Source organism: Octopus bimaculoides, chromosome 4, assembly GCF_001194135.2.
Source record: "Octopus bimaculoides isolate UCB-OBI-ISO-001 chromosome 4, ASM119413v2, whole genome shotgun sequence".
NCBI lineage: Eukaryota > Metazoa > Mollusca > Cephalopoda > Octopoda > Octopodidae > Octopus > Octopus bimaculoides.
In genome coordinates, this window is record NC_068984.1 from 40,991,989 (window position 1) to 41,011,822 (window position 19,834).

The window sequence follows — 19,834 nt, forward strand, 5'->3', positions numbered from 1 at the left end:
TATATATATATATATATATATATATATGTATGTGTGTGTATGTGTTTGTGTGTCTGTGTTTGTCCTCCCAACATCGCTTGGTGTGTTTACGTCCCCGTAACTTAGCGGTTCGGCAAAACAGACCGATAGAATAAGTACTATGCTTCCAAAGAAGAAGTCCTGGGGTCGATTTGCTCGACTAAAGACGGTGCTCCAGCATGGCCGCAGTCAAATGGCTGAAACAAGTAAAAGAGTAAACTAACACAGCAGTGTCTCCAATACTTTCATTGCCACATCATCTGAAATGTGAGGTCTGAAATGTGAGGTCTGAAATATTAAGTTTTAATTAAACTATATTTCTCCCTAGCTTTAATTAATCTATTTCACTCAGGGGTAGTCTCAACTGTCAGAACAACACAGTTTCATGATGTATCATAGACGTGCCTCTGTGTTTAAGACATTTGCTTCATAACTACTTAGCTTTGATTTCAGTCCTGCTGTTCAGCACCTTGGGCAAGTTAACTTTTACTAATGCCTCAGACTGGCCAATGCTTTCTAACTAAATTTGGTAGATGGAAACTGCACACAGCCCATTGTATGAGTGTGTGAGGTGGGGTGTTTGTTTACATTTGAGCGTCTTCAAGAATTACCAAGCTCTAAGTGTTAACATTTTTATCATTTCCCCTGTCACAGAATCATCCTGTTCCATTCCATGTCCTTACCACTGAAGGAATATATTTCCTGCAAACATCTATCGTTATTTTTCTCTTCTACTTGTTTCAGTCATTAGACTGTGGCCATGCTAGTGTACTGCCTTGAAGAGTTTAATGGAACAAATCAACACCAGTATTTTTATTCTTATGTTTGGTATTTAATTTGGCAGTCTCTTTTGCCAGTCTCTTGAGGATGTACACAAACCAACACCAGCTGTCAAACAGTGTGGGTGGGGGACACAAACATAAAGACACACACACATATATTTAACAGTTTTCTACATAATTTCTGTTTACTACCAAATTCACTCACAAGGCATTGGTCAGTCAGGGTTATAGTAGAAGGCACTTGCCCAAGGTGTCATATAGTAGGACTGAACCTGAAACTGCATGGTTGCAAAGCAAGCTTCTTAACCAAGCATCCATACCTGTACCTAAGTTTCTTCTCTACTGTTAATATCTCCTATAAATGTCCAACCACTTTCTCATTTTAGATGCTATCAGTCTTTCGTGTTATATATCAATACAAAATTACTAACTGAAGAATGCATTGAACTACCATCTCATTGGGCTTTGGGTTAAATCCATTACGGGTGTTTCACTGTATATCTGTGCTGTACCGTTTATTGATCAGGTCAAAGATAGAACATGTTCTAGATTTTCAAAAACATGTTTGGAAAAATAAAATGAAGAGGAGACATACAAGGAAACAACTATAGATGCTTGTTCAAAATAGTCAGCATCATCAAAGATGATTGAGAGCCTCTCTGTGGTTTACTTGACCTGCTGGGAATAGCATCCAGATCTCCTTCAAACCATATCCTATTGCCTTAGATAAAGTAAGATGCATTGGGTAATGTAATACTTGATAAATAAAATGTTGGAAAGGCGTGTCTTGAACAACTTTCATAAAAGGGTGTTGTTGAGTCACGACTGACCTTGGACTATATAACAACAACAACCACATGACTATAATTCACTTCTTTTATAGACAATATGTCAATAACAAGACCAGCAACCACATGGCTTTTTTCATAGTCAGTATTACAACAACTACCACCTGGCTACAGTTCAGTTATTTTGCATGGAATATGTCAATAAGAAAGGTTGCTTTTTTTTTTTTTTTTCTAAATGTTAAAAATAAACAAGTGGAGCAAGCAGTCTTTGAACAATATGTTTAAATCATAAACAACAACAATGAAAAGCAAGTTGTTTCTGAGGAGACTTTCCCAACGTTAAAAGTAGGACAAGTCATTATTTTATAGCTGAATTTGTTTAGCTTGAAAAAGTTCGGAGACATGCCTATTTAACTGTTAGAAACATTTTCCTTGTTTTCAAGTGATAGTCTTCAGAGTGTTGGTAGGAAACATAATACTGCACAGCACATAGTTTCATTAAATGAGCAGCAGTATGAAAAAGTAATTTTCTTTTCCACCAATATAGAGTGGATTTTCTAATTAATTTTTAGATTGCTTTTCTAAGAAAGCATTTTCTAATTAATTTTCAAATCTCTTTGCGAAAAAAAACATTTTGTATCTAATTAAAATATTTTTAGTTTTCTTTCCAATAGCCTTTTCACATGTAGCTACCTAGGATAACTCCTCAATATCTCAGCATTACTGAATAGTTTGATATGAATTCAAGATTGTTTTTAGATAATGAATAAAAAGAAAAATGAAAAGGCTTTGTAACAAGTTTTTGTAAGGGAAGAGGGTTTGCTGAGGATCAATGTCATAATATCAACATCTGCAATTTCCATTTGCAATCAATCCTATATGATCTAAAGTAATGAAGTTGATATAGTTTTCAGATAAGGTGCTCTAAATTAATTATATTTATTCTTCAGGCAGTCAGTGATATTGTAAGGCAAGCTAAGTCTGTAATCCATTTCTATTCCCATTATACTTTATTTACTTACATTGCTTGATGCCTTTTGTGAAGTTAATTAGGCTAATTACCCATTGGCACTTCTGATTATGAACAGTCAAACAGAAAATACAGAAATTTGACATTTTACATGCACTGACTGTTTTAGATAACTAGTATCAGTTTTTGTATCAAATCACTATGATAAATCCTTTTTAATGTTGTTTGCTAAAGGTCTTTTCAGAAAAATAATGCTTATTCAGAAATACTGATCAGTAATAGATTATTGCATTAATGATACAAGTCTAAAATGTAGATCAGTTACTGAAACTCTGATAGTGGTACGTGTTTGACTGAAAAGGCAGTAGTAGTAAAGCTATTTAAAAATTAGTCATTGTGATTATCATAGTCATCATTCCTGAAGAGTAAGTTACTTGCCAAATTACTTGAGACTGACATCCACTTACAGACATGAATGTGAGTTTAAACAAAAGTTTACTGTAATCTTGTTGTTGTGTAAGGGTAACTGAGAAAGCAAAATGAAAATGCTGACGATATAACTTTAAAACAATGTTCAGTAGTAACACTACACTTCATAGAAATTTTGTACTTTTCTAGAGAAGACATTGTAGGCTAAGGCCCTGGTGCCAAAACTTTGGAGGTAGCATACATGCAGTAGATGGATTCAGACAAGGTTGGTATATAGCCATCAACTTCCAAGATAAAAAACTGTTATAATAGCAGTGACAGAGACAGAAATTCATTACTCTTTAATCAGAAGCTTTAACTTGCATGTTCTATCAAGATTCTATGAGGGATGTAGATTGGCAGTTTTGGTAGAGGAATGGACAAAATGACTTGTGGTATTTATTTACATGTCTTTACACTTTGACTCCAAATCTCTGTGGAGACAACTTTGTCTTTCATCTTTGCAGTTTCACAGTTAATTAATTGTTCTCTATCCCAAAATTTGAGGCCATGTGTACCATGTAATCAAAGGTAAAACTACATCGTTGGAGGCAATCTTCTAGTGCATGATATTGTATGATTCTTGTTACAAAATCATAAAAGCGATACCTTGTTGATAAGTTAATGATTCTTTATAGTTGACTTGCCACTTGGCATTAACTTGTGTTACCACAATGCCATGACTTAGAGAATATCCCTAACTGGCTGGTTCAGGTACTTGGTAGCAATTGCTTTTGTTTATGTCTACAAAGTACTATGTCGAAGACAATAGGGTGTGAAATTGGAGGTTGTTTGACTATTGTTTCTTGTAGGCTAAGTGAACACATTGTGGCTGTCTCATTAACTAGGCTTCTCTCAGTTTGTTAAATTAAATTAAATAAGCTGTTATTGGTGATATTTATCCTGGTGAAATGTAACAAGTAGCTTCATTTACAATTTGTTTGAATCTCTTGATACTATCATTTTTTTTTATTCATCAAATTGATTTTAAAACTGCTGGCCAAGACAAATATTAAGATGTCATGAAAGTTGGGTGTTGACTAAACTGTTTATGTATACTAACTTTATTAATTTATGGTGAAGCATATCACAGTACATTTTAAACTGTTGCATTTGTTAAGTGTTATACTATGTCGCACATGTAACTTGTTAGATCATGTTTGTTATCATTGTGAAATATCTGTTGTCTTGTATGTCTCTAATTTTTTTTTGCGGAAAAGGCTTTTCTTTAAAAAAAAAAAATCTGTTACTGCAATAAGCTATTAGAAGATGCAAAATTATAACAGAAAAATCGATCCCACTTCAGACTTCCTTCTAAACCTGTACTAGTGTATTTTATGCATTGTTATATGCAAAAATAACATGTACATAAATAAATGCACATCTTTGCATGCACATGTAATCTCTTAATCCTGAACATATAATATTACCAGTGCTTTATATATATCTGTGTGTGTGTGTGTGTGTGTGTGTGCATGCACCTATATGTGTGTATATATATCTGTGTATGTGTGTATCTTCATCATCATAATTTAACATCTGTTTTCCACAATTACATGGATTGGAGAGTTTGCATGGTCTGATGTGCCACAGTGCAGTATCAAGCCCCTATGCTTTGGCATGGTTCCTATGACTGGATGCCCTTCCTATATGTTCAGGGTGCTTTTTTCATGACATTAGCACTAGTGAGGTCATCAAATAACTTACAAGATAAAGTTAAGAAAGGGAAAGGAAGAAGCCCTCTTGACTGAGTGAGAATGTATTTCAGAGAAAGGGCGTAGCTTTATATGAGGTGTTGACTTAAAGTCACCACCTTGCATATATATATATATATATATATATATATATATATATAAACAGAGTTTGTGTGTGTGTGTGCATATGTTCCTTATGGATTCGAAAACTGCATTGTCAATTTTCGAATTTACTAGAAAAATAACCTCAAAAACGAGGTCAGGTTGCACAATTTTGAGGTTTTAGCTAAGGGAGGCAACTCTGCCTGACACCAAACTTGATTTAACAACAAATGTAAACACACGCACACACACATACACATGTTAGGTTGAGAAGTTTGCTTCTCAACCACATAGTTCCATGTTCAGTCCCTCTGCGTGGTACCTTGGGTAAGTGTTTTCTACTGTAGCCCTAGGCCAACTACAGACTTATGACTGAATTTGGTAGATGGAAGGTACTGTGTTGTTCACCAGAAAATGACCAAAAAACATGTTCGTAAAGAAAAGTTGTTTGCTTCATACTCCTCGTGTGCCGATTCTGTGCATAAGAAAGGAACAAATAATACAATGTAGCTGTAGGTCATAACACCCAGGCAACACTGGCGTGCATTGCTAGTATATATATATATATATATATAGATATAGATATAAATGTGTGTGCATGCATATATGTATGTATATATAGAGTCAACAGATGAGATCCAGAGATGCTCAATATAGAAAACAGTAGCATTCAAATTATTTGAACTTACACTCCAAAATCTTTACTGAGAGTTAAGTCCGCAGGGTAAAGAGTGGCTAGCTCCTCACCTTATCTCTATACACATACACACACATGTATGTATATGTGTATACTTTTATATATATATGAATACACATGTGCCTAGACACACACACACACAGTCATAAGTAAACTTTTCCTACATAATTCAGTAGTAACTTGTATAATCCATCTCATTTATTGCAAATCCAATTTAACTTTCCTTCCAAATGTAAACTGTCTAAATCAAAGAAATTCAACCTTCATTGCTGTAGCAATAAAATTTTGTCTTATTTTCAATTAATCTCTATATTTTCTCAGGTATGCCATTCTATCAAACTGTAAATATCTTAAAACGTCAAGACCGTGTGATAAAAGCTGTTCAAATTCGATACAGTAATACTGTAAGTTAAAACAATTTGTTTATTCTCTTCATTTCATAGGAGTGTTCTAAATGCAGGATTACTGCAGGGGCAATTATTCACTTCATTCACATATACACATGCGCATGCACACACACACACACATTTGATGTGTTGCACTCCTTAACAAAGCTCTTTACTCTGCATTAATCTGCTAAACTAAATGAAAAATAGGTTATATTCTTATTTCACAACTAAATTGTATGTACTAGGGATGGTGAACTATATCTATTATAATGAACCAACAAGGGAGCGTCTAGGTGGTTGCACTATCTATTAGATCTCCTCACACCCTTCCATCTTAAAAAAAAAAAAAAGTGAACAACATACTGGATAAGGGTAGTCGTAAATTTAAAAACTGTTGGTATGTTTACAACTTGAATACCTTTGATCATAGGTTTGTTTGGTTTGAGCTAACCTGGGGTTAAAACAAAAGCTGTAATAACTTACGGGTATGGATTTAGTTTTTTGAACCCAATAATGTGAATTAAACTAAAATTACGGCTAAATTTAAAAGGGAATATAAACCTACGAAGCTACTGTTAATGGAAATCACAGTTCAAATATTAATAAACAGTTGATCATTTTTAACCTATTTATTGGTGGTAGACTGGCTTGTTAAAGTATCAGATACAGTGTGTTATGGTACTCTGTACTCTGAGTTCACATTTTGCCAAAAGAGATCTTTTAGTAGATTGTACAACTATAGAGAGGCTCCCAACTTTGCCTTTCATCTATTTGGGGGTTAAAAGTACCAAACTTGGGCGGGGAATCAATTCTTCTTTCTCTCTCCCTCTAAGAGAAAGAAGAAATCAGCTGTGGCTATGCCTGAAGAAGAATGGGTTTCTGCCAGGTTTAAAAACTACCCCTTATATCATGATGAAACCATTACAGTTTCGTCAAGAAATGATGATCAAAGACAAAGGAAACAATCTTATATCAGAATGCTGTTCATTTGAGCATTTGTTGATCCAGTTTGCAACTTTCTGTTTTCAATGACACCTCTGTTGAATGGAAGTATGGAAGTTGTTTTGTTGACAATTTTGAAAATGATAATAGCTAAATTTCAGATTATGTTCAGAATGCTTGCAAAAAATTGTTTAATAGGTATTTCCCTTTGATTTGGAGAAAAAAATTCATAACCCTTGCAGAAATTGTTAGTGTCTCTCAAAGAGGAGGGGAGATAATTTTAAGAATTAATCGCTCATAGGGATTGAAAATTTGAGCTTCATTTTCAGACAAAGGACACAAGGAGGCATACTTTGGCCTGTTTTACTTCATGAGCATATGTAATCTACTCAAATCTAACAGATCAGTTGTTAGGGATTTATAGATTTTGAAACTGAGTTATAAATTATATTTGGCCAGTAAAAATTGTATAACTAAAATGAATTTATCATTTAGCATCTACTTTCTATACTGGTAAGAGTTGGACAGTTTAACAGGAGCTGGCAAGCTAGATGACTGCCCCAAGCTCTAGTGTCTACTCTAGCAAAGTTTTTACAGGTGGATGACTTACCTAATGCCAACCACTTTACAGAGTGTACTAGGTGTTTTTTATATGGCACTGGCACCAGCAAAAGAGTAAAAAATAGAGCCATTTCTCAAAGCTTTTGTGTAATTAAGTTAATGAGTGATGTGCTGAATACCATCTTTTGAATTTGATTATATAAAATTATTTATAATTTTTTTAGTTAATTATCTAATCTTCTTCACCTCATCAACTTGCACTTCCACAATATATTGTTTAAAATATTGATTCGGGTTCATGTCATTCTTCTTTTGTCTTTCTTTTTCCCTAAGTATTCACATCTTTATTTTTCATTTCTAATACAGCAACCTTTACAAATGGATCTGGTTGTAAGTTTATCCCAGGATGGAATCAAACTGATCTTTGATCCAGTATGTCAACGGTTAAAAGTAAGCAGTCTTCTTTCCTTGTTTTTTTTTCTTCTAAATTTCCATTTTTGCTTTTGTTTTCCATTTGTTTTTATTAGCAAGTAATTTCAGTAAACCATCAAAACAAAGAGAAAATTTAGAGCTAATATATTTATTATCAAAGAGCACAGTTATTAGATTAGAGGAAGGAACTTATTTTTCTTGCCTACAGTCTCACACTTTTGTTTATAACTTTTTGGTAAGTGAGCAAACATCATTATATATTATATATATGTCTATTATATATATATATATTTGTACTGTTATATTGCTATTTATAATCGACTAGTGGCTCTATGTTTTGAAGATATGTAGAATAAAAACTATCTCACTTGAAAAACTAGAGTTAGAGACAGGAGAGACATCTGGTTGTAAAAAGAATGTTCTAGTAGTATGTATTCATCTAATTCATGCCAGCATAAAAAAAGTAGTTGTAAAAGTAATGTAAAAGCTCAAATATATACTTTGTAAAACCTAAATTCGATTCTCATATATTTAGAACTAATGATGCATAAAATTGATTTATTAATATTTGGTGTGGTTAGTGTTTTGTATTCCTGAAGATGACTTAGGGAGTTAACACACATATATTAAGGATTAAACATAGATACAAAATATAAAAGAATTGAAAAAATGTAAATCAAACACATATCAAGAGTTTTGATTTATCAAATGTTTCATAAATCTTTGAATACATTGTTATATGATACTTATTGACTCCCCTCCCCCAGCAATCTATTGATTCCTATTTCTCTTAAGATTTGCCTTTAAAGCAGGCTGTCTAATTAACTTAGAGATAATATTGGAAGGAAGAGCAGTTACATCAAACATAGTCTTTGATACTCAATAAAATAAACTCAGTACTCTAAAAAGTAACATTGGCAAATAGCACTGATATCAGTATCTCCCTCACTCTTTCTCATAATTTCCTCTTTGTCTTTTCTTAATAACTTCCACTATCTAAGTATAGTTTGGGGGGTTTAAAACCAAGGTATCATGTAAAAAGGCATTGGTGTTGGTGCTGGTGCCATGTAAAAAGCACTAGTGATGGTGCCACATAAAAAGCATTGGTGATGGTTCCACATGGTTCCACATAAAAAGCACCCAGTACACTCTGTAAAGTGATTGGTGTTAGGAAGGGCTGTAGAAACCAGCTGTAGAAACCAAGCCAAAACACTCTATGGAACCTGGTATTGGCCCTGGCCTTACCAGCTCCTGTCAAGCCATCCACCCCATGTCAGCATGGAAAACAGACATTAAATGATGATGATGATGATAATAATAATGAAATGCTAATATTTTCTTTTAAATATATTCTTATATATCATTAATAAACGTTTCTATTTGATATTTCTTTATTTAGATCATTGAAGTATTTTGTATGAATAAAGTTAAATTAAAATATTGGTGAGTATCTATTTCAGATTTTGTTAATAAAAAATCTTATTTTGCTATTGAGTTGAATATTTTGCTAAATTCACAATTATACATATATTCTTTACTCTTTATTCATTGTTTGCCATTATAGATAAATAGTTTTACATGAAGTTTGTTTCTGGGTGGATTTTATTTGTCTAACTTGAGTCCTATAAAAATTTACTGTTACCTATTAAGTGTCTTTCTAAATGAATGCCTTTCAAGCAATTTTTCTTTGGCAGCAGTTGTCCAGTCTAAACAATAAATGCATTGTGTACTTAAAGTAGTTTTACAACATTCCTCCTGCAAATACTGCACAGGTCCATTCAAGAGCTGTTTCACCACGTTTCAAACTTTATTTTTTCTGACTTGCAATTCATTTATTCATTGTTAAAAAATGTCTTTATATTGAATATTTCTCTTTCAGTGGTGTGCATTTTAATTCCTTACAAGTTCAGCCTACCATTGAACAGATTGATCAGTCGTTTGGGGCAACACGTCCTGGAGGTTAGTCACTTAACATTCCAATTGTTCATGCTTTAGCAGAATGAAATGACTTTAAAGTTTACATTGTGTTCACACACTCTAGTTTTTGTATTGTAATAATATTTTGAAGTGTATTAGAGTGTTAAGGTAATAAAACCAGCAGAGCATCAAATAAAGTTATTTGCCATATTAAGTTATACTCTTTTACATTCTGAACTAACTCGTTTCCTGCCTAGGTCAACTTCACCTTTCATCCATTAGTAGGATGATAAAAATTAACACTTAACAAGTACTGGAATTGATATAATTGATTATATCAGACCCTGTCACTGTTCCTACCAAAACCTGAAACCTTGTGGCTGCCTTAGATATCAATATTTTGAAGTCCATTTATTAATATAATGAATATAAATATTTAATACTAACTGAAAGCTGTTTTGACAAAGTTGTCAGTTTGCATTAATTGAATGATGAGAATATATTATTTAGATCATTGACACCAGATGGAAATTTTTTAGTTATATATGGGTCAAAGGATAGTTTCCATGACAACATAAAATATGATATACTAATCAATATCAGTTTACTGATATATAATTGATATCTTGTCTTTGCTACACAACATGATTATTTCCAAATAGATTTTTTCATGCTCACTTCATTAGATATGGTGATAATACTTACTTAATTATTCTTTATCATGTAGATGTAGAGTGGGGGATGGGGTCTGAGTATTTAACCTCAGAACACTAGAAATGTACAGAAAATAGATTTTGTCAAATGTCAGAAGGAATACTTAGAAGTAGTAGATAGCTTCCTTTATCTGGGTGACAAAGTCAGCAGTGGAGGTGGATGCTCCAAGAGTGTAGCTGCTAGAATAAGAATAGGCCGGGTAAAGTTCAGAGAGCTTCTACCTTTGTAGACTAAGCCCAGTATAAAAGATCTCATGAATAGTTTATTAAGTATATTAAATGCACTGTAATCCTTTCATGATCATGGAGAAATCTAAATCAGCCACTTTGGTAAATTCTTAAACATAGTGGGTATAGATGGTGGTAACAAGAGAATAATTATTGTCTAGACCAGTGCTACTCAAAATGGTCGTCTGTGAGCCGGTGCCGGTCCATGAGCCATCAGCTGCTGGTATGCAGCAAGTTTCCAAAAAAGAAAGAAACATTATAAAATAATTATGTAATATTGTATTATTTGTTTACAAAATAAATATAAGATAAAAAAAATTGTCAACTTTTATTATATTCATTATATATATTGTTTCTGGTATAAATTAATATTACTAAGAAATATTACCGGTTCCTGGTACATTGGGAAAAAAACTGCCAGTACACCACATCAAATAGTTTGAGAAACACTGGTGTAGACTAGCCCAGTGTAAAAGATCTCATAAATATTTTATTTAATGTATTAAATGCATTGTAACTACAAAGTTATAAAAGCTTTGATTTTCAGCAAGGTTCAAACTCAGACAAACCCAATCATTGACTGCTCATTATATTTTCTTTCTATCGATATCATTCATTATTGTATGACCTGTTGGATTCTCTTGATTCTTATTGATTGATTGATTAGCAGTAATTCCCTTTTGCTTTCTAATCAAGTGGAACATCTGAATCCAGTCCTCAAACTTAGTGAAAACTGTAGTTGCCTGTAATAATCAAGTTGATTTGTTGTTATTTTTTATGCCATGTTCAAGTTGTGTTAATATTTCATTTCTCCTCTTTAAATTTTCAGTGTATAATTCCGAGAAACAACTTTTTGTTTTAAATTTCCGTGGGCTTTCCTTTGATTTTCCAATTGAATCCAAATTTGAGGTTTGTTTGCTTTTTAAATATTTGATTTCATTTTTTGTTTTTTATTATCAAAACATTAAAAATAGCTTACTGTAACTATACAATAATACAATAATGATTTGTGGAGGTGCAATGGCCCAGTGGTTAGGGCAGTAGGATCGTGGTTTCGATTCCCAGACCGGGCATTGTGAGTGTTTATTGATCGAAAACACCTAAAGCTCCACGAGGCTCCGGCAGGGGATGGTGGTGAACCCTGCTGTACTCTTTCACCACAACTTTCTCTCACTCTTTCTTCCTGTTTCTGTTGTGCCTGTAATTCAAAGGGTCAGCCTTGTCACACTGTGTCACGCTGAATATCCCAGAGAACTACATTAAGGGTACACGTGTCTGTGGAGTGCTCAGCCACTTGCACGTTAATTTCACGAGCAGGCTGTTCCGTTGATCGGATCAACTGGAACCCTTGACGTCGTAAGCGACAGAATGCCAACAACAACAACAACAATAATGATTTACATATGTCTGAATCTTTAGTTATATTTATTGAGAGAGAGTAGGAAGTTGTGTCATTCATGCCCTTTTCAGCTTTAGAGAAGAATTTCCAATTAAGAATTGAAAAGAAGCTTAGACTCAGTGGACCACAAATGTACTGATGTCTCTTGGTACCTTGTATACAGGTTATGAAGGTCATTAGTATATAAAAATAAAAAGCAACTCTGAGAAGCATTTATACTATAGTTATCACTGTAAGTAACTGTTCTCCCAAGAAACCTGATACCTTGATCTATGGCTTCCTTTGGCACCTTCAAAATAGCACAATTTGTTACAAGATGAAAGTTTTCCAGCAGAGTTTGATCCCATGCCCTCACTTCCATCTCATTTTGGCTGGTGTCCTGGCAAACACAGGATCTCAAGAAACCCATCCATAAATCGTGGTTCCTTCTTAACTTTTCTCACAGATTTTAGGTTAAAAGCCTGCTCTTTTTACCTCCTTTGTCTAAACCTTAAGAAATTATCTTTCTTGAGTTACTCTAACAATATTTCATTTATATATTCTTATTGTATCTACCAAACCATAATTACAGAATTACCTTATTTATATCCTTAAATTTGTTTTGATAACAATTACATTAATGTTACTTGTCAACACTTATTGTAGATCATAATTTATAATAAATATTTATTTATTGTATATTTTTATTATCCTATATCTTTTTCTTTTGAAATTTTTGTTTACATCTCTTTTTGCATTTTGTATAATGTTTATAACAACTTTATTAATTAAGCCTGTTTTCTCTAAGCCTCGTTATGCTCATGGACTTGGATCCCTTCAATTTCCAAATGGATCATCTCCGGTTGTAGCTAGGATGTGCATTTATTCTGGAAATAGTTTAAGTGATACAAAGTAAGTAAATCATTAGCTGAAAGCTCATCTTCAAATATTTATTCTTTTATTGAATCTCCTTACCAACAGTCACTGTGTATCTCTCTCCCTCTATCTCTCTCCCTCTATCTCTCTTTCTTTCTCTATCTCTCTCTTCCCTCCTCTACCTTCTCTATTACTCTTTGCTTCTGTTATTTTCTCCTCTTCGCCCTTTCACTATTCCTCTTTCATCACTCTCTCTTCTATCTGACAAGGTCAAGACAAACACATTTTAAGGTAGAGAAGAATCTTTAAACTTGCAGGGGATGAGACAACCTTTGTAGTGTTCATGATAAAATGTACTTAAATTCTTTTAGTCTTTCCAAGAATATGACTACCTCTTTAGTGCTGGTGCCATAATAGAATGTATCCAGTACATTCTGTAAAGTGGCTGGTGTTAGGTAGGGCATCCAGCTATAGAAAACATACAAAAAAAGAAGTGTATAAGTAAGACATAGTCCTCAACACATCTAGGGGGGTAGTAACTCTTGCTGTGATGACCCATTCACCTCCAATGTTAGCCAGCGTGGCAAAAATCATAAAATGGCATTGATGGCAATTCTGGTTCAAAAGTACAGTGAAGAGTTTTCTTTACTGATGACCCCAATATAAGCATGTAATTTGTTGTCTCCCATATTTGCCAAGGCACTGAAAATTTATATTGGTCAGTGATTGATACTGTTTTTCTCTCATTGCTTAATTGATTTCTCATTAGCTGTTTAATGCTCCCTGTATTAAATGTCATCATTATCATAGTCATTTAGCATCCACTTTTTCATACTTGCTTGGGTCTGACAGAATTTGTTGAGTGAGATTTTCTACAGTTTTCTTGTCACCAACTTTCACCTATTTCTAAGCAAGATAATATTAACCGTGGCCTGTCGTTTTTCACAAAAGACTGGAAATGAACAACAATGCTTGTATGACAGTGATGCTTGTTAGAAGTAAAATAGAGATTATATGACAAGTAGAGAATGGTGGAGTAGAGGGACAAACAGACAGACAAATTGTTTTACATTGTTTACATTAAATTCATTTTTCCCCCTCTAAATAATCTCCATGTTTGACGTTTGGCACTCATCTCTTTGAAATGTCTGAAACAGCTATTCATAAAGCATACAGTTTAGCCCTATTGTCTCTGTCTATTTGTTTGTGTCAAAGAAAATCCTTAATTGTTATTGTTTATGTTTCACTGACAACTGAAAAATATTTGTCACCTGATTTTGTTCTTTATGTGCAGATCACCTCCACTACCAATCACATGTTTCCATGGAGACTGTTTTGTCGATTGTGTTGAAGTGCTGAGAGATTACAACTCTACGAAAGGATTAAAGTTCATTCTTGTAACTGAAGGTGAGGGACTTAGATTTAAAGTAGTGTTTTCCATTAAATATGTCCATTACTAGTGGGTTTATGTTGACCAATAAATAAATAAATAAAGGAAAGAAATTCATTAAGAATGAAAATCAGACCTCAGTATGATCATGTTGAAAGCATTTACAAATAAATTAATACAGTACAGGGTGTTTGGGCTAAATTTGACAGTTTGCATAAAAGGTAAAGAAAACACAATATACCATCCAAAAATAAAAGTAATTGTAAAAGAAACAAAGATATCAACCAGATTATGGCTGGGAGATAACAGTTTACTCAAAATAACTGCCCTTAGTTTCCACTACAGCCTCAAGATGGCTCTGGAACCTGGCACTGTGTTCCTCACTGTGTCCTCTGGAAGGTTTTCAAACACATCCTTGATCTTTATTTTTACAAGCAAAGTGGTTGGTTTCATTTTCAATCACACCCCACACATAGTAATCCATGGGATTACAATCAAGGGAATTAGGATGCCCAAAATCAGGGCTTGCTCAGTCATAGATACTCTCCGACAACTACTTCTGATCTTCCTGAAGGTACAGCAAATAGCCAAATCCAGCTGCCTCACATATGGACTTCCAACAGCAACCCTTGCCAGCCAGAGATTGATTACAGTTTCCAACAACTTCACATAACCAACTGAATTGAGCCTAAGGCCCTGTTCAAAGGTGTGGTGATGAATTTCTGCTAGAAGATGCAGTTAGAAATGCTTGGTGTGTCCTTTCCTGCTGGCCAAGGCTTTGTAGTCTCCATTGCAGCTGTCTGTGTCACATTTTATAGCCTTTACAATGTTCACAGAGCACTGAGCAGCAGTCACAATCTTGGCATTTTGATACTTTTAACACAATACAGGTAACTCTTTTCCAGTATTCAGTTGGCTTCCAGCTGTCCATGTCAGCTAATTTTTTCCCAACTGAAACTTAAATTATTATGCTCTCCAATGCTGTTTACTGTTTACCAATACATGAAGTTTTTCCTGAAAAAAGGAGATATAAAAAAAAATCATCAAATTTAGCTCAAGCATCCTGTTTAGCTTACTACAAATTTTGTTTACTTGTCTTACTTGTCTTAAATCATTATCAATTTACACCCTTTTTTTACATGCTGGCTTGAAATGGATGTGTCTCAGTCTCATTACATCATCTGATACAAAACTAGAGCACTAGAGAAAACTGACCAAGTTAGTTGTACATGTCTTACAGTGTGAATTGGGTTGTACCACTGACACTATAGAAGTTGAATATAGCAGGAATAAAGATGTACTCTCCCCTTTATTAGTAATTATATGGCATTCTACCTTGATTGTACATTCCATCTTTGACACAGTTTCTATTGCTGGATACCTTTTCTATCACCATCCACTTTACACCATATAGTGAGTCCATTTTATGATACCACTAGCATTAGAGAGACAGTCTGGGACATAACTAAGGAGTCCCATCTTCCATTTTATCAGTTCTTATTTAGACAAGTAGCCTATAATGCCACTTGTATAGTTCATGTTTCATTTATATGTTTCTTATTTCTTTATTGCCCACAAGGGGCTAAACACAGAGCGGACAAGCAAGAATAGACAAAGGGATCAAGTCGATTACATTGACCCCAGTGCGTAACTGGTACCTAATTTATCGACCCCGAAAGGATAAAAGACAAAGTCGACCTCAGCGGAATTTGAACTCAGGACATAACGGCAGACGAAATACCACTAAGCATTTCGGCCGGCGTGCTAACGTTTCTGCCAGCTCGCCGCCAATAATTTGTTTATATGCTTCTATAACCTGATACCCTACCTCATGCCAACAATTTTACACAGTATACTGGGTTCATTTTTTCATGGCATGGCACCAACACTAGTGAGGTCACTCTGTAACTCACGAGATTAAAGTGCTTCTGAGCTTCAGAAATTGAATTTCCTTGGTTATAGCCATTTACCACATTTATTACATCTGATATAACATACATTTAAGAAGTTAAATGAATATTTCCTGAAAACTCTTAAATATTTCCAGATTACAACTTCTTCAGAATCAGAATGTGAAGAAATTGAAGCTAGTTATTGAGAACCAAAAATATCTGCAAGACAAAAGTAAAACTAGAAGTCTGTCAGATGTATTCTAGTTGTTTATTTGAATATTTGTAGCAATATATGATTTAATAATGAGCATATACTTATTTTAGTCAGAAGCTGTAGCTATTTCAGGGAACTGTCATTAATGAGCTCCAGCATGGTCACAGCCTCTGTTTGCTTATTGTTGACAGAGATTTAAAAATACCGCAGTAGGGAGGTTGCTTTGATGATTTTAAATAAATGCAGTGTCATGTATATAACATTTGTCTTTTTGATAGGTAATGGTTCCAGCAAACTGTTAGACACAAGAAAGAAAACAGTAGACAGAATTGTTAGATTCTCAGATTCTTGTCAAGTAAGTAAGCGTTCTTAAATATGTTATTTTTTAATTCAAATATGCAATAGGATTGATGCTGTATCCAGAAGTAACGATATAAGATCTGCATACCAAAACTTCATTCAATGAGTAGGCTTACATAGTAATAGCTTGTTTAAGGAAGGGAGAGAATTTAATTTACTACATGATACATTGTATAATGCCAGGATCTGTTTCAAGTAAGGAAGTAAACTTGCCCATTCCCTGTTACATTCTCAAATGGAAGTAGAATTACAACATTCATCTTCCTTTAAGAAAAACTATGAATTATGAGATTAAAATGACCAACAGTTGTTGTAGTAACACCAATCTGGAATCAGATTTTATGTTTATATTTACTGGCATAGCTGTGTGGCTAAGAAGTTCGCTTCCTAACCACATAGTTTCGTGTTTAGTCCTACTGCATGGCACCTTGATTGATCAAAGCCTTGTGAATGGATTTGGGACATGAAACTGAATGATACCTGGTGTGTATTTATGCATGCACTTCTCAGAAAATTGTTGGGCTACAAGCAGTAATGTTGGCATTTTCCTTGTCAACAAATCAAGTTCCTTAGAATTAAGAATTTTAAAACAAAACATTTGATCAGGATTTTACTTTATTTAGTGATCTTGAATACAGTAACCTAGAAAATTGATGCTTCTCTTACCAAAACACACATTTTTTTCTACTAAACAGAGTTGCACTTGATAGAAATATATCTAAATTTCTGTCATGATCTTCAAAAGAGTTACCACATTCAGTAATGTCATCTAAATATGAGTAAGTAGATTTTAGGTTATTTTAGGTTATTTTAGGTTATTCTGAGTGGTTGGCGTTAGGAAGGGCATCCAGCTGTAGAAACTCTGCCAAATCAGACTGGAGCCTGGTGTTGCCATCCGGTTTCACCAGTCCTCAGTCAAATCGTCCAACCCATGCTAGCATGGAAAGCGGACGTTAAACGATGATGATGATGATGATGATGAATTCAATTAATCACTCATTGAAAACATACCACTGCATTCATGCAGCAAAATTGAAGTCTTGTATATTGATACAGTTATCCCAAAGCTTAAAAAACAGTGCAAGGACAGTCAAAAGTTGTTAGTTGTCATTGGTAGCTGATAAAAAGTATGTTTTATATCAGTCTTTCCAAATATGACTATTAAGATACAGCATTAAGTAACTCTCAATGATATGGATTGGAAATGCTTTAAGAAGGGTTTGAATGGTGGTAAAGAAATTAATGGCAAAGCATTCTTTGTGATTTTGACATTCTGTCACAACAAAAACTTGAGTTCCCCCATGTTAAGTTATTGGGTTCTATGATGATGTCTTTTGATTGGGCAGTTTACATTTTTGTTTTACAAATTTGCAATCATCCATAGTATACTTTGGAGTTAGTTTAGCAATAGATTTGACATTCAGAGTTAAAGTAGTGAAGAGTGTAACTGGTTGAATCTTTAGGCAAGCAATATTTGTCATAACTAATCTTGCTTATTAAATTTAAATACAACTGAAGAATGTTAAAGATGGAATTCCGGTTAATTATTATATCTGAGCAGAGACTGGGCATAGCAAACACTAGCTGCTGAGTATAACTATTCAGTATTTTGAATATCAATGTTCATGTAATTTGGGAACTAAGCTTTGTTGATGCTAACACAAAATTATTTCTGAATGGTTTATTGACTAAACCATTCTGCTTAGCAGTTAGGTGAAATAAAATTATTAGAGCTTCCACTGTCAACTATGATGTTGAGTGGTTATTAATCACTATAATGATGCACGAAAGAAAGGATATTCCAATAAAGTTGATAAACTTAATATTACTCAAAGAAATTAATGTGTTGGCGGTTGGATTTGCTGACCCAAGAAAAATGCCCTTTTATTTGACACGTGTGGTTTAGGGTATCTTTTGTTGGACATTCTCTCTGATTTTGACTATAGTTTTACAAGGTCTGTTCAGAGTTGCCTCTCTTAGGTACCTCCCATTGATAAAAGCCAACTAGCTTGTCTGGGAGTCCTGATAGGTGGCAACACTGAACAGATATAGTGTGCTTTCATACCTTTTTACCATAAGAGAAATATTTTCTCTCTGGTAACTGGAGTGAATATATCACAAACATTTTAACTAACTTAAACTTTGCATGCATGCATGTATGCATACATACATACATACATACATACATACATACATATGTACACACACACTGTTTTGACACTACTACTTTCAGTTAAATTCTTCAACTAGGAGTAGAAATTGGTTTGAGGGCTTCTGTTGACTGTTACCTGCAAGTTGTAAGTTGATGTCTTGCAAACCCTTCATTCATTGGTTAAATATCCTTAAGATAATTCATCATGTATTGTTAGTTATCACAAACTTATATAAATTTGTATATTTTATAAGATACTAGCAGAGCAACCCAGCGTTGCCCGGGAATGAAATTGTTGCTTATATACTGGAAGGAAAAAAGCAAAATATGCTGTATAGAAATCTGAGGACATTCTGTAGATGGATTCTCAGATGAATGATGACTGGGCACCTCTCATGAATTGGAAAATTGAAGATGCGCCAAAAAGCCTCATTGGTACTTGGAAACTTTTACGAAAATTAAAATGTGGCTTAAATGAAAAAAATGATTTACGTGAATATCCTCACAAGAGTAATTGAAATAAATTGCGATTGTGGAACCTCTCACGCACGCACGAAAGCACACACACAGAGTATCACACATCAGATGAAATGGAAGTGTGTGTGTGTGTGTGACAGAGAGAGAGAGAGCGGTTTGTTGTCATGTATACGTACATGCATAAATATGCATACATCTTTGTGTGTGTGCGTGTGTATGAGAGAGAGAGAGAGTAAATTATACTATATATAAAACAGAGATGTGTGTGTAATTGACTTCACCAAATGCTTCTATACTTGTGATGTGTGAATAATTTGACCTCGGATAAATGTTAGGCTCTTCATTTGATTTTTTTTATCTCTAATTAAAAATAAATAATATTGCTTTATATTTA

The 19,834-nt window shown here is 33.9% G+C and overlaps 1 protein-coding gene across 1 annotated transcript in view; it reads left to right on the plus strand.

Annotated features, from left to right (window-relative positions):
- The window catches only part of LOC106883715 (phagosome assembly factor 1), a 66,447-nt gene that overhangs the window by 33,690 nt on the left and 12,923 nt on the right, over window positions 1-19,834 (plus strand). Inside the window, exons 2-9 of the mRNA XM_014934826.2 lie at window positions 5,841-5,923; window positions 7,778-7,861; window positions 9,243-9,286; window positions 9,723-9,802; window positions 11,531-11,610; window positions 12,888-12,991; window positions 14,250-14,362; window positions 16,730-16,806. Coding sequence (XP_014790312.1) covers window positions 5,841-5,923; window positions 7,778-7,861; window positions 9,243-9,286; window positions 9,723-9,802; window positions 11,531-11,610; window positions 12,888-12,991; window positions 14,250-14,362; window positions 16,730-16,806 — 665 coding nt within the window. The remainder of the gene's footprint in view (window positions 1-5,840; window positions 5,924-7,777; window positions 7,862-9,242; window positions 9,287-9,722; window positions 9,803-11,530; window positions 11,611-12,887; window positions 12,992-14,249; window positions 14,363-16,729; window positions 16,807-19,834) is intronic.